The sequence below is a fragment of the Rhinatrema bivittatum genome, chromosome 8 (genome assembly GCF_901001135.1).
Source record: "Rhinatrema bivittatum chromosome 8, aRhiBiv1.1, whole genome shotgun sequence".
Taxonomy (NCBI): Eukaryota; Metazoa; Chordata; class Amphibia; order Gymnophiona; family Rhinatrematidae; genus Rhinatrema; species Rhinatrema bivittatum.
The window spans coordinates 182,524,649-182,540,815 of NC_042622.1; the positions used below are offsets into that span (position 1 = coordinate 182,524,649).

The 16,167-nt window shown below is 46.9% G+C and overlaps 1 protein-coding gene across 7 annotated transcripts in view; it reads right to left on the reverse strand.

Moving 5' to 3' along the window:
- NF1 (neurofibromin 1) overlaps positions 1 to 16,167 on the reverse strand; it is a 527,350-nt gene that overhangs the window by 56,258 nt on the left and 454,925 nt on the right. For 4 of the 7 annotated variants that reach the window (XM_029611915.1, XM_029611917.1, XM_029611916.1 and 1 more), the window contains 4 exons: positions 11,349 to 11,480; positions 10,752 to 10,887; positions 9,959 to 10,116; positions 9,205 to 9,279 (listed from right to left, as the gene is read on the reverse strand). In XM_029611915.1, coding sequence (XP_029467775.1) covers positions 9,205 to 9,279; positions 9,959 to 10,116; positions 10,752 to 10,887; positions 11,349 to 11,480 — 501 coding nt within the window. The remainder of the gene's footprint in view (positions 1 to 9,204; positions 9,280 to 9,958; positions 10,117 to 10,751; positions 10,888 to 11,348; positions 11,481 to 16,167) is intronic. The other 3 variants (XM_029611920.1, XM_029611919.1, XM_029611918.1) reach the window with 1 other exon arrangement.

The window sequence follows — 16,167 nt, forward strand, 5'->3', positions numbered from 1 at the left end:
CGCACAAAACCGCGCACAAGATGGCGCTGCCGTGGCCTACCACGCAGTGTGCCCACAAAGCCTAAAGCAGGGCCTAGCCCACCGGTGGGGAGGGGGGGGGTGCTCAACCTGCTTAGAAGCCCACTTCCCCTTACCCCAACGGGATCGGGAACGTTGTCGGTATGTCGCGCCGAGCAAGGAAACCGGATGAAGACTTACCAAAGCCTCTCCAACGGTCTCTGAATCAGAAGGAATCTCCTCTCTCCAGCGTTTACCAGCTGAGTACAGAGATGGTCTCTGGCTTCAGGGGGAGAGGGCTTTGTCTGTCACCACCACGCTCAGCTTCTTGCACCCGCTGCCTTTCAGCTGCTTCAGCAGCAAAGTCCATACCAGGAGTCGGCTACTGGACCAAGGCACACCTCTCAGGGATCTTGGAAATCACCTCAGGAATTCTCAACTGGGGGAGGGACCTTTAGATATCACCGCTGGAGAGCGGTGCTCAATCTTTTGCCACTTTAGAAGTAGAATTTCTTCTCCTAAAGAGTATAGTGATCCTGTTAAGGAAAGCACATCCACATCTGCTAAGAGATACACTGAAGGGCTGAGATCACTGCAGGAGTGTATCTAAGGTGATGTCAGCTTTGAAACCTGACTCCATCTGCTGGGTGGGGAGCATAACCCATTGGAACTGAGTCCATCTGGCTACACACTAGGAAAAAGCAAATGTTGCTTACCTGATGTAACAGGTGTTCTCACAGGACAGCAGGATGTTAGTCCTCACAAATGGGTGACATCGAGGATGGAGCCCAACCACGGAAAACTTCTGTCAAAGTTTCAGGAACTTTGACTGGCCCCTACTGGGCATGCCCAGCACGGCACTAACCCTGCAGCCAGCAGGGGTCTCCCTTCAGTCTTGTTTCAAAGCTACAGGCAGTGCCGAAAAATAAAATAAAGTAAAACGAACCCAACACCGCGGGGTGGCGGGCGGGTTTCATGAGGACTAACATCCTGCTGTCCTGTAAACCGGCACGATGTGCAAACGGTTGCCGGTATATAAAATTAAATAAATAAATAAAATAAAAACACCTGTTAGAGGTAAGCAACTCTGCTTTCTCACAGGACAAGCAGGATGGTTGTCCTCACAAATGGGTGAGTACCGAGCTGAGGATGTCCTAACTTGCACCAAATGTACCCAACGGCGTGCAACAGGCACAACAACTGGGGTGTAATTTGGGAAAGGGCATCCGCACCCTACCGGGAAGGTGGAAGGGTGTTGGTACATCATGTTGGAAAAAGGTTACGCAAGACAGATTGGCCGAAGATGGAATCCTGTCTTCCAGCTTTGTCCAAACAATAGTGGGCTGCAAATGTATGGAGAGAACTCCAGGTTGCAGCCTTGCAGATGTCAGGAAGCGGCACCGATCGAAGGTGTGCTACTGAAGTCGCCATGGCCCTCACAGAGTGTGCTTTGACACGGTCTTGGAAAGGAATGCCAGCTTGATGATAGCAAAAGGAAATGCAGTCCGCCAACCAGGAGGAAAGAGCCTGCTTACCCACAGGTTGTCCTAACTTGTTAGGATGGAAAGAGACGAATAATTGAGTGCTCTTCCTGTGAGAAACTGTACGGTCTAGATAAAAAGCTAGAGCTCGTTTACAGTCTAGGGTATGCAGAGTCTGTTCCCTGGAGTTGGAGTGGGGCCTGGGAAAAAAGATAGGTAGTATGATGGATTGATTAATATGAAACTCCGAAACTACCTTAGGTAAGAATTTAGGGTGAGTGCGGAGTACTGCCCGGTCCTGCAGGAGTTTAGTGTAAGGCGGATAGGTAACTAGGGCCTGTAACTCACTAACCCTGCGAGCTGAAGTGATAGCCAAAAGGAATAACACTTTCCATGTGAGATATTTTAGGTCACAGGAGTGCAGAGGTTCGAAAGGTGGCTTCATAAGGCGACCAAGAACCAGATTAAGGTCCCAAGATGGGGCCGGAGGACGTAAAGGTGGCTTCAAATGGAGCAAGCCTTTAAGAAAGCGTGTTACAAGGGGTTGTACTGAAATAGGGACACCTCCGATACCTTTATGGAAGGCGGCTACCGCACTGACATGCATTCTTATGGAAGAGGTCTTTAGACCTGATTCTGATAGATGCCATAAATAGTCCAAGAATTTAGAGATTGGACAGGAAAGGGGATCAAGGGACTGAGAAGTGCACCATGATGTATACCTTTTCCATTTGTATGAATAAGATTTTCTTGTGGAAGGCTTTCGTGAAGCTATCAGGACACGAGAAACTGAATCTGAAAGGTTAAATGGCTGAAGGACTAACCTTTTAACATCCATGCAGTCAGGGACAAGGCTTGGAGGTTGCGATGGAGGAGGCATCCATTGTTTTGAGTGAGCAGATGCGGGTCCTTTCCCAGAGGAATGTGCCTGCGGATGGAGAGATCCTGGAGTATGGGAAACCACACTTGGCGTGGCCAGTGCGGTGCTATCAGAATCATAGTTCCCCTGTCCTGACGCAGCTTCACGAGAGTCTTCGACAGAAGAGGAAGTGGAGGGAATGCATAAAGCAGACCAGTTGTCCACGTGAGGGAGAATGCATCCCTCGGCCGAGAGTGCTGGCTCCGAATGAGAGAGCAGTAATTGTCCACTTTGTGGTTCTGAGGGGACGCAAAGAGGTCTATGTGGGGATAACCCCATTTGTGAAACAGAGAGGTCGCTACCAAAGGATTCAGCGACCACTCGTGTGGTTGGAAGACACGGCTCAGCCGGTCTGCCAATACATTGTCTACTCCCGGCAGGTAGGTGGCCCTGAGGTACATGGAGCGGGAGAGGGCTTCTGCCCAAATCTGCGCAGCTTCCTGACACAGAAGGAAGGAGCCTGTGCCTCCCTGCTAGTTTATGTACCACATGGCCACCTGGTTGTCTGTCTGAATTAAGATTGCGTGGTTCGATAGGCAATCTTGAAAGGCCCTGAGAGCATAGCGAATTGCCCGCAGCTCCAGGAAATTTATCTGGTGTTTGGCTTCCTCTAGTGACAGAATCCTTGAGTCTGTAGATTGTTTACATGGGCTCCCCAACCGATGTTGGAGGCGTCGGTGGTGAGGATTACCTGAGGATCTGGTGGAAGAAAGGGCAAGCCCTGTAGGAGGTTGGATTGATTTGTCCACCAGGCAAGAGACAGACGGAGTGCATTGGTGATGCGAACAATGGAGGACAGAGGCTGAACAGCTTGAGTCCATTGTAATCTCAGAGTCCATTGCGTGACTCTCATGGCTAAGCGGGCCATGGGAGTCACATGAACTGAGGAGGCCATGTGTCCCAGTAGAATGAGGAACTGGCGAGCTGTGGCTGTGTGATGAGACTGCAGCTGGCGAGCTAGGGACACAAGGGATTGGACCAGTTGATGAGGAAGGAAGGCCTTTGCCTGTAAGGTGTCCAAATCTGCCCCAATGAAGGATAAGGTTTGAGATGGGACTAAGTAGGATTTCTCGTAATTGACAAGAAACCCTAGAGAAAGCATAGTTTGAATTGTTAGGGTCAGGGAGGACCGAGCAATTTGCTGGGTTGGGGCCCTGATTAACCAATCGTCCAGATAGGGGTAGACGTGGACACCTTCCCTCCTGAGGAACGCTGCAGCCACCACTAGGCATTTGGTAAACACCTGTGGTGCGGATGCCAGGCCGAAAGGTAACACTCGGTATTGGTAGTGATTTTGGCCTACTAGAAAACGCAGGTATTTGCGATGAGATTGCGTGATCGCAATGTGGGTATATGCGTCTTTGAGGTCTAGAGAGCATAGCCAATCCCCTCTTTGCAGCAGAGGGAGCAGCGAGCCCAGGGTTACCATCTTGAACTTCTCCTTGTGAAGGTACTTGTTGAGTGCCCGTAGGTCTAGGATTGGACGAAGTCCTCCTGACTTTTTTGGGATCAGGAAGTACCTGGAATAGAACCCCAGTCCTTGCTGTAAGGGAGGAACGGGTTCTATAGCGTTTGACTGGAGGAGAAGAGAAACCTCCTGTTCCAAAAGAACAGAGTGGTCGGTGAGTCTCCACGCCTGCAGGGGTGGGGAGTCGGCAGGGAGAGACTGGAAGTTGAGGTGGTAACCCTGTGCAATAATTGCTATCACCCACTGATCTGTGGTGGTTTGATGCCACCTGTGTAGAAAGTGGCACAGCCGACCTCCTACTGGTATGGTTGGAAGACGGGTTTGACAACTGCTCTCTAATTGGGAGTCAAAAACCCGTCGCAGGGCCAGGTGGTGGAGCCGCTGCGGGCTTTTGTTTACGAGTCTGGCGAGGTTGAGCCTTTTGATAAGACCTCGCAGGCCTAGACTTGGTTGACGGGGGATAATACTTTCGTGGCCTGAAGAAAGACTTTTTGGAGTCCTTCCTAAACGGCTGTTTAGAAGGTAAGTCAGGAGGAATAGATGAGAGTTGTTTAAGTGTCTCATGATGATCCTTTAATTCAGCAACAATTTGCTGAATTTGCTCACCAAACAAATTATCCCCTAGGCAGGGCAAGTCAGAGAGCCTGTCCTGAACTTCTAGACGAAGGTCAGATGATTTAAGCCAAGCCCAGCGTCTGGCTGAGATGGCCGTAGCAGAAATTCTAGTGGAAGCATCAAAGATGTCATAAGCAGTTCTAATTTCATGCTTTCCAGCTTCAAATCCCTTATGTACTAGGGATTGAAGTTGCGTCTGGTACTGTTCAGGTAAGGTCTCTGAGTATTCCTGCAGCTGTTTTAGGATGACCCTATTATATTGAGTCATACAGAGCTGATAAGAAGCTATTCTAGAAATTAGCATAGCTCCTTGATATATCTTCCTACCTATACTATCTAGGAATTTGTTATCCTTAGTAGGAGGTGTGGAAGAATGTGGCTTTAATCTTTTAGCTTTCTTTTGAGCTGATTCTACCACAACAGAATGATGATCTAATTGTGGTTTTTGAAAGCCAGGCGCTGACTGTACTAGATAAGTAGAGTCAGCTTTTTTATTTACTGGAGCAACAGATCCAGGAGATTCCCAATTCTTTTTGAGAAGGTCTTAAAAACCTGATGAATTGGAATAGAGGTGATGACCTTAGGGGCATCCAGGAATTGGAGCAATTCCATCATCTGGTGCCTGTCATCTTGTTCAGATTGAAGTTGGAAAGGGACCAACTCCGACATTTCCTTCACAAAATTTATGAAAGAGAGGTCCTCAGGGGGAGAACGCTTTCTACTCCCTGCAGGAGAGGGTGAAGGCAAATCATCGGTATCAGTAGAGGTATCATCACCCCAAGTGTCATAAGGATCAGGATGCTGACCTGTAGGACCATGAGGGGGCTGAACACCAGAAGGCCCCGGTTGAGGCTCCGAGAAATTAGAAGGAATCACCGGGGGCATCGAGAATATCCTTGATGGAATCGGTGCCGGTATCGGTGCCGGTGTTGGCATCGAAGGAACCGGTGTCGGCCTCGATGGAATCGGTGCCGGCATCGGAAAGCTCGGTGGAGCAGAGGTGCGTATCGCCCCCGAGGAAGAGATCGGTGGCGAGGGACGACTTGGCACCGATGGAACAATCCCTGAAGGGGGAATTCGATACGGTGTTTCTCCACCTGATGAAAATGGAGAGCCAGGTATTGCCGGTGGAAGGGCTGTCATAAGCGCTTCCATCCGGTCAAGTAGCGGTGCCAGTGCTGCCGCAATCGGCTCGGTGGCCAGTTCCACTCTCGGTGCCGGGGTCGGTGCCGGAGGAGTCTGGAACCGGAGCATCGCCTTGTCGATGGCCTCCTGGACCAGCCGGTCCAGTTCTGCCCGGAGACCAGGGGTAACGAGACCCGGCTCGACGGGAGAGGGAGGCTGAGGCTGAGCCGGAGGGACCACCGTCACCGGTGGAATCGCGGCTCCCAAACCCGGAGAGGGTGAGGGTTGCCTCGGTGTCTGCGAGACAGGAGTGGACGGTGCCACTTCTGGTCGAGACTTTTTTGGCGGAGGCTCGGACGGTGCTGAGGTCGATGATGTCGATTCCTCGACGGTCCGAGACTTATGACGTCGATGGCGATGTTTCTCCTTCCGATCTCCTCGATCATCAGGGGAAGGGACGGGAGTCGATGGCCGTGAAGACATCGATGGCGGACGGTCACCGGCGGGTTGTCGATGATGATGAGACCTCGACGGTGCCGGTTCCGATGACGTCGATGCAATCGATGGCGTTGGGGTGCGAGCATGGAAGAGGAGCCCCATCTTCTCCATCCTGGCTTTGCGACCTTTTGGGGTCATTAGGGCACATTTGGTGCAAGTCAGGACATCATGGTCACTCCCTAAACACAAAACACAGACTGTATGTGGGTCTGTGATGGATATAGTTCGGGTACAGTCCGGACACAGACGGAACCCCGACGCCATGGCTGTAGGCCAAAAATTTAGCCACGGGACTGTCGACTGCCAACGGGCCTCAAGGGCCAAACTCGACGGAAGTCGATGAAACGATGGCAAAAACTTACCAAAGTTCCGCGGACCGAAAAATTTGAAGAAGGGAGACCCCTGATGGGCAAATTTTTCTTCAGAGAAGTTATTAGAAAATTCCTGTCAGGAACGTGGTTAAGAGCTCTTCTACCGCGTGGCTACTGCTGCGCAGAAAAAAGAAGACTGAAGGGAGAGCCCTGCTGGCTGCAGGGTTAGTGCCGTGCTGGGCATGCCCAGTAGGGGCCAGTCAAAGTTCCTGAAACTTTGACAGAAGTTTTCCGTGGTTGGGCTCCATCCTCGATGTCACCCATTTGTGAGGACAACCATCCTGCTTGTCCTGTGAGAACAAATTCTCCTTCAGTTGTAGATCCAAGAGATAGAACTTAGCCAGAGTGTGTCCCTCATTAAAATTTGCCTCCTGAGCCATCCATTCTAAATCAAATACTGCACTGCCTGGTGAACAGGAAAAAAAACACTGAGACTTCCTCAAACTGACCGTAATAGGAACTTCTTTGAAAGCAGGAGCCTCTTCCGTTTTGTCATCCAAGATATGCATTGTGCGTAGGGTCTGAGATAAAGGACATTAATTCATCCCTATGAAAGAGATGAGGAATGGAAGTAAGGTCCTCTCTCTCTCTCTCTGGAGGAAAACTCACCTTCCTCCAATCCTTCTTCACTATTTTCCTGAGGAAAACTTTTAAAATCCTGAGGCAGTCATCCAATGAAGATAAATCCTCACCTGGCACCCATGCCCTGTTCTAGGTCTCTCCTTATTCCAGGTGCCCTGCCTAGAGGGAGGCTGGGAGGGAGGATGTAGGATGTGCAAGAAGGGTTGAGACAGTCCCTGGAGCTGTGCTTTGTCCCCTACAAAAAGCTTGCAAACCCTTCAAGATTTCCTGAGAAATTACTACCCAGAACAAGGAGGAAACATCCAGCACCGGGGAAGCAAACCTTGCTGCATTAGAAGTGGCAACAACTCTTGAGCACTCTAACTTCAGTCTTCTGCTCAGGGCCGGGGGGGGGGGGGGGGGAGGTCCGACCTTCATTTCAGTGCACTTTCTTCACTGGGGCAGTCGGTAAAGAAAGCATTGCAGCCTCTGTAACTAAGAACATACGAACATGCCATACTGGGTCAGACCAAGGGTCCATCAAGCCCAGCATCCTGTTTCCAACAGTGGCCAATCCAGGCCATAAGAACCTGGCAAGTACCCAAAAACTAAGTCTATGCCATCTTACCATTGCTAATGACAGTGGCTATTCTCTAAGTGACCTTAATAGCAGGTAATGGACTTCTCCTCCAAGAACTTATCCAATCCTTTTTTAAACACAGCTATACTAACTGCACTAACCACATCCTCTGGCAACAAATTCCAGAGTTTAATTGTGTGTTGAGTAAAAAAGAACTTTCTCCGATTAGTTTTAAATGTGCCCCATGCTAACTTCATGGAGTGCCCCCTAGTCTTTCTACTATCCGAAAGAGTAAATAACCGATTCACATCTACCCGTTCTAGACCTCTCATAATTTTAAACATCTCTATTATATCACCCCTCAGCTGTCTCTTCTCCAAGCTGAAAAGTCCTAACCTCTTTAGTCTTTCCTCACAGGGGAGCTGTTCCATTCCCCTTATCATTTTGGTAGCCCTTCTCTGTACCTTCTCCATCGCAATTATATCTTTTTTGAGATGCGGCGACCAGAATTGTACACAGTATTCAACTGATGCTTCTGCTTAATCAGAGCCCCCACTATCATAAATTTGTGACTTGCCAACTCTCCCTAGGCCATAGAATACTTCCTGTAAACTTTTAGTGCAAATCCTGCTTGCACATTTCTACTGTGGCAAGCTGTGCAGAGCTTGGTCCTTTTCCTGCGCTCCCCAGCTGGCTCCATCTTGGTCCTATGTGCCACTGCTCAAGAATGTGGCCCCCGATCTGAATTTTCCCCAAAATACTACAATCTTACCGAGCAGAAAGAAAAAACTATTCCCTAAAGCTGGCAACAGTGCTCTTGCGCTGCTACTCCGCTGCATTTTTTTTAAATACATTATTAAGATGGACAGCAAAAATCTTAAAGAAACAGTTCTCCTTTCACTAAGGAGGGTCAGTCGAGGAGGAAGGAGGAGAGAGACAGAGGAGATGGGAAGAGAGGGAGGGGGAGATCAACCCCCCTGGAAGCCCTCTGTTTTGACCAGCTTGACGGAGGGAGTGAGCAAAGGCTTTCGCTTCTGGAGCACATGTTACATTATCTTTTTTTTTTTTTTTTTAAGAGCTAGGGACCCACACTCAACTGAGTGAGGAAGAAGCTAGTCTTTCACCCCAGGAGTTCCAAGAAGTGGCCCTGGTCAGCCTACCAAGCCTAAGTCCATAGCAGGTGATGCTTGCCTATTTACTGGAGACATAATACTGGCAGGCTGGTGTTTGGCACGGATGTATATAAGGGGTGACATTGGTAAGCCTGTTGTCTGTGTCTCCACCTGCTGGTTGGCATGCATAAACCATTCGTCTAGACTGGTCTGAGTGTATGAAGAGAAAAATGCCATAATTATTTGCCATAATGCAACCTATCCCTGACTTACAACACTTCTGGAAAAAAGTATGCTTATAAATCAGTCGCAGTTCCAAAAGCTACCATTAGATGGAGCCAGTTAACAAAAGCAGAATGTAGTGCCGTGTTGGGGCTGTCCCCAAGCAAAGGTCAAAGGAGGGATTATTTTACATGCACTAATTACCAATTAGGTTACTTGGGTATAAATTAGTAATTTATTTATTCATTTGTTTACCAGGAAAGTGGACTGGAACAAATATCCCGTTTTCAGCCACGCCTAGCCAAAACTTAACAGAGTTACAGCAGCAGTCTATTGAAAACATACAACAACATAAAATTCCTCTCATGTTTACAATGGGAAACACAGATGCATCAATATACATAAATATGTTTTTAAATTCCTGATAAAACTTAAATCACACACACTTAATATGATCCAGCAGGATTTGTATTTTAGGTGTAGAACTTCAGATGCCAAAAGTCTATAAACAGTCAAAAGCCTTTGCTGCTTGGAAATCCCTTACCATAATGTACATTAGTGCAACTGGTCTGTTATTAGACTAAAGGACATCAGGTGAAGTAATGGAACAGCTACATCAGATGTGGAGGAAAAACCTTGGAAGGCTGGAAATGTAGCTCAGGGTTCAGCAGCACACGTGCTAGACAGCACTCGTTCCATAAAGCTCCGAGTCTGTTTTAAGGCTATCAATTAAAGAGCTTACAGATTAGCTACTCTACGGGAAATGTGCATATACTGCAGTTTCTTCTACAATCATAGTGTCTAGGAATACCTATAGATTAAATTTATTCCCTGGATGGCAATATCAATAAGGATATAATTTGCTATAGATTTTATAACACTAGGGTATCTAAAGAACAAGTTTCCCAATAAAATGAGCACAGTATGAAAAGTACTTACCTTTGTCACAGAAACCTTCATTACTCTACACTTGCAGTTCTTTTGAAATAGTAAAAATGTGTGCATTTACCTAGAAGCTTTTTAGTGTTAGCCTGTGATGGCTGCCCCATATCCAGACTCATAGATTTTCGGGTTCGGGGACTAATCTGCCCCACTGTTGGGTAATTTGCAGCAAGATGGATGCCTGAACCCTTTGGGGAGGACCACGGCTGGTTTTCCTTCAATGTCCTGCAAGGTGCAGCAAGTAAACCAATGCGAGAATTAATGAAAGCAAAAATACCAAATGCGCTTTGAAACAGAGAAATATGATGGCAGAAATAGACCATTACACTCATTTAGTCTGCCCATCCATACAACTATTCAGTGTTACGCTACCACTTCCTCAGAGATCCTCTGTTTATTTCATGCCTTCTTGAATTCAGGTACTGTCTAATGTTATGCTGTGGTAATTTACATTTTTAGATTACCTTTCTTGTACCAAAGTACAATGCAAAGCAGTTTACAAAGAAAAAAATAATAGTACAATAATAAGCAATCATTAAACCAGTACATCAAGAAATTAAACCATCAGTAAAACATAAAACAAATAGTACATTAAAAAATATATCAGCATATCAAACTAGAAAGAACGTAAACCCAAACTACTTCACTAGGGAGGCCAAGCCACAAATGATCTACTTAATACTAGCCCAACCACAGCCCAATAACCTCAGCCCGTTGAACATCCAGTCGTTCCCTTCCTCCCTCTGAACATTTGATTGTAAAATAACTATAAACATTTTGTCTGGTCTTTATTGCTCAAGGAACCTTTAGTCAGAATAACCTTTCAGCACTCCTACTTTAAACTGCTGATTTAAATTCACCTGTAGCTTGGGTCACTGTGATGCATGGGATATGTATCCATAGGAACATTTTCCAGTGAAACATCTGCCAATAAGAGAGATTTCCTGTGCTTTAGGCTGCAGCGACTTCTGACCTCTTCAGACACTGTGAGTAAAGCTACAAATACAAAACCAATTTATGCCTGGTAAGTTTTTGTATAATACCTTATTTAGGTTTTAGAATGATGTTACTCACTAAGAAGTGAACATAGTTGCGCTGTTTTAATGCTATTTGTAAGTTTTTATGTGATATGAATAGTGGCACAGCAAGACTGTAATATAATCCCCTCTTTACTGTCTCCCTATATAAACCATATTCACAAAATAATTTTACCACCAAGGCCAACAGTTACTAACCTTACCAAATAAAGCCCATCAAAATCCATAATCAAAAGGCAGACATTTAAAAAAAAGGAAAAAAAAATTCAGTTTTGAACTGCATTTTTTTTTTTAAAACTTCTAGAGAGGTTCTCCCAATTCCCACAAGTGGAAAATTCTTAATGCAGTGCATTTTACCACCATGCAATTTTTATAATCCATTCTTTTAAATTATCAGAAATGCATCAATACATTCCTTACCTGCCAAATAAGCCACACTCTGGGTATTCACCTCAAACTTGTCACAATTCCTGTGTTTGTGAACTAGCGCCAGCAATGTGTGTAGAATGCGGACCGTCCGTGCTACTGTGGTAGGAGAAGGATGCCTGTAACCTTAAACATGAAAACATATACCAAGTTACTTGCTGTACACAAAGTACTTCCAGACATAAATTTATCACAGTCTATTTGTAGTTACGTTAAATAAACCTGCTAAACTATTCACCCATTTATACAGTGTGGTCTCTTCCCTCAGAAACCACATAACTTCCATATGTCCCTGCTTCCCCCTACTTCCCAGTTCCCCTCATCCCACCCCTTCACACCTCCTCCCTCCCTGATATCCCTATCCCAAGACTTTACCGCCTATAGTCCTTTTGCTCTTGTATATAGTGATTACTTAGACCTTGTATATAGTTATTACTTAGACCTCTTTAATATTGCTCTGTTTAAAATATACGAACCTCTCCCATATATACTCTGCTTACCCTGCCCTTTTAGTTCAATTTTTGTTAGTCATTAAAATATTGTAAAGCTTGTTGCTATGTTATGTTACACTGTAAACAGAGGTGATGTTGCTAACGTGCCCCGGTATATAAAAATCCTTTAAATAAAATAAATAAATAAATAATCCAGCAATTGTAATCCATTTTAGGACAGGTTATCCCTTGTGAATTTCAGTTGGATTATGAGCAATATATCACAGCTCTAAAAATGAGAGTTTAATTCCTACTTTTCTTTTCTTTTTTAATAACAAGACTATTTTTTCTAATACATTCATGAGACGAGTCAGACTAACAAAATTAATCAGTGCAGGTTTTCATTATCTATCTATATATCTATCTCTATCTATCTCTATCTATATATAGATATATATATAAAAAAAGCCACAGCAGCGGTAAAGCAGATTTGCTTACCTGAAACAGGTGTACTCCTAGGACAGAAGGAGGATGTTAGTCCTCACACATGGCTGACATCATCAAATGCAGCCCAGCATGGAAAACTTCTGTCAAAGTTTCTAGAACTTTGACTGGCACACTGAGCATGCCCAGCATGCCACTATCCATGTGGCTATACGGGGTCCCCCTTCAGTCTCATTACAGAGAATCACAAAAATAAAATAAACTGAAAATGAATCCTAACTCTGCAGGGTGGCGGGCGGGTTTTGTGAGGACTAACCTCCTGCTGTCCTAGGAGAACACCTGTTACAGGTAAGCAACTCTGCTTTCTCCCAGCAAGCAGGATGGTAGTCTTCACACATGGGTGAATACCTAGCTGCAAGCTGTTTCTGAACAGAGCGGACCAACAGACACCAAACAGGTGCCAACAGGCACAACCACCTAGGTGCTGTTGGTAATGGAGGAAGACAGCCTGAACCCGAAGCACAGGGCCTTTAGCGGAAGAGTTGGGTTTAGACCTGAAAAAGGTTACGGAGGAAGATTGGCCAGAGGTACTATTCCTGGTGGCCGTCTCTGTCCAAACAATAGTGAGTGGCGAAAGTATGGAGAGAATTCCACGTCTAAGCTCTGCAGATCTCCGTCATGGGGTTAGCTTTCAAGTGAGCCACTGAAGTCGCCATGTTTCTGACGGAGTGAGCCTTAACATGGCCCCCCCCCCCAAGCTGCACTCCCACTTGCACGTAGCAGAAAGAGATGCAGTCTGCTAGCCAGGTAGAGAGGATGTGCTTGGCCACAGCAACTCCCATTCTGTTCTTATCAAACGAGATGAAGAGTTGTGTGGACTGCCTAAGGCCTGCCATCCTCTCAAGGTAGAACTCCCAAGGCCCTCTTACAATCCAAAGTATGCAATGTGTGAATTGAAGATAACCTGGATTAAATAATTAAATAATAAAATTAGTGGAACAGTTCTGCACAAGAGAAAGGAATGTGTTTTTGTTTTAAACAGGCTTTGCATGAGAGACGCAAGCAGTTTGTGTGGAGCCAGCTCAAGGCCTAGCGTACCAAGATAACGGTACTTTTACATCATTAGTTTAGGTAAAGGTTGACTAATTCTGCACTCCAAATATGGGAGTTATTCAAAAACAAAAGAAAAAAAAAGAAAAAACGCTGTCAGCCATACATGTATATAATGTATCTTGTACTAGAGAAGGAGAAAAGAGAAAGCAGGACAGGTTAGGTACTTTGCTGTTAGATGCACTAAGCTTCATTTCTTGCATTTTACTAATAAAGATTATTCATTAAGATAAGAAGTTGTGAGTTATTAAAGAAGGGCAGGCCTTCTGCCCCATCCTTTGAAATCTCGGAGTATAGCAGAACTTCGGTAAGGAACATAATTGGTGACCCGAGACATGATTACTCCAGGTCAGATATTTCAGGTCACATGTGCGCATAGGCTCAAAAAGGTCCTTTCATGAGGCGAGCTAAGACCACATTAAGGTCCCAGGATACAGGCGGAGGAAACAGAGAGGGCTTCAACTGAAGCAGACCATGCATGAAACGTCCCACCAAGGGCTGTACTGAGACGGGAGTATCATTCATCCCGTGATAAGCCCCAATGGCACTGAGATGCACTCTGACTGAGTTGGTCTTTAAATCAGCTTCTTACAGGTGCAACAGGTAGTCCAAGAACTTTGGGGTGGAGCAGGTAATCGGGTCCATCCCATGCTGCTCACACCAGACAGAAAACCTTCTCCACTTCAGGCTGTATGAATTTCTAATTGAAGGCTTCCTGGAGGCAACCAGAACTCGAGATACATTGTCAGACAATTCCAGGGGCTGCAAGACTAGCCTCTCAACATCCAGGCTGTTGGAGACAATGTCCTGAGGTTGGGATGGCACAGCCTACCCCAATCCTGTGACTAAGTTTGCGGAGGTCCCCAGACTGATCGGGTTCCGGACAGAGAGATCCTGCAGAAAAGGAGGGGCCGTTTATCATTTCACATGCAATTGTATACATGTACAAAGATATGTCTTTTGCATTTTTGTGCTCCAATAAAAAATGTTAAAACCAAAAAAAAAAGAGATCCTGCAGGAGTGGGAACCAAACCTGCCACAGCCAGTAGGGGGCTCTGAGGATCATGGTTCCCCCATCCTACCGGAGCATTTTCAATACCAGTGTAAGGGGAGGATATGTATACAGAAGCCCCTTGCCCAATAGCGGGCAAAGGCATCTAAGGCTGGTTTGGCCTCCTCTCCATAAAGGGAGCAAAAAGACTCCACTTTGTTGTTGCAGGGGGAGGCAAACAGATCCACATCTGGGATGCCCCAAAGATAAAAGATCGTGTTCGCTACCACCAGATCCAGGGACCACTCATGGGGCCAAAAAGCCTGACTGAGACCGTCTGTCTCCGCCAGGTGCACCGCTCGAGGTAATATTCCCTAAGAATGGGCCCAGGACCAAATCTGAACTGCTTCCTGGCACAGGAGGAACCACCCCTGCCCCTCTGTTGATGTACCACATCTCCACCTGCTTGTCAGTCTGGATTAGGACCGATTTGGTCACCAAGCGATCCTGGAACATCCACAGACAATAACAGATCACCTGGAGCTCTAAGAAATTGATTTGGTACTGAGCTTCCTGAACCGACCACAGGCCCTGGGTGCAGAACTCTCCACATAGGCACCCCACCCCAGAGTGGATGCATCGGTGGTGAGAACAACCTGGAAGGAGGGGGATTGGAAAAGGACCCCTTGCTCCAAATTGGCCAGGTCCTCCCACCAGGACAAAGAGCTCTGAAGCAGTGGCGTGATACATATACGTATACTGACGTCCTGGGAGGCTTGCTGCCACTGGGACTGCAGGGTCCATTACGCCCTGCGCATGTGCAGGCAGGCAAAGGGCGAGACAAGGACCGTGGCTGCCATATGACCCAGAAGGCGAAGCATGAGGCGGGCGCATCAATGGGGTCAGATGGGTCTTCAGGTAGTTGATGACAAACTTGAGAGATTCCAACACCTGAATGGTCAAGTGCAGAGACTGAAGCATTCTCTCTTGAGAATTGCTCTTGATCAACCAGTTGCCCAAGTAGGAGAACACCTGCACCCCCAGATGGCGCAGGTGTGCTCCCACCGGCTCCAGGCATTTGGTGAAGAAGCGAGGTGCTGAGGCGAGGCTGAACAGCAGCACCCTGTATTGAAAATGCCTGGTGCCTACCAGGAAGCGGAGATATCTCCGGTGACTGTGGGAGATCTTGACGTGAGCGTATGCTTCTGAGATTGAGGGAGCAAAGCCAGTCCTCCCCTCTGCAAGAGAGGGATCAGTGTGCCAAGGGAGTCCATCTTGAACTTTTCTCGTTTGAGAAAATTGTTTAAAGCTCTCAGGTCTAAGATGGGGCAGAGTCCCCCGGTCCTCTTGGGGATCAGGAAATATCAGGAGTAAAATCCTGTTCCCTGCTGCCGCAGAGGAATGGGCTCAACCGCCCTGGCCTGTATGAGGGCGGAGAACTCGAACAGTATTTCCTGATGAGAAGACTGACCCCAAGAGGAGCACGAGGGAACATCCCCTGGTGCACTTAGGAAGTTTAAATGATACCCTCAGCGATCCAGAAAGAGCCACAGATGGCCTCCTATTGGAGGGTCTGGTGCCGAGGGCATGGTGACTGGACTTGCGTTCCCTCATTTCCAGTCAAAACCCCGTACCAGGTCTCAGCTGAGGTGCGGGCTGAGGTCTAGGGACCCGTGGCTGCTTAGAGTGGCCTCTAGAGAACGTCCGCAGGAAACTGGAGGGTAATACTTCCTCTGGCAGTAGAAAGACCTACAGACCCCTTGCCTTGCCGACCTTCTGGCAGAGGAGTGGGGGTCCGAGGCACTAGCCGAAAGATGCTGGAGGGTCTCATGATGAT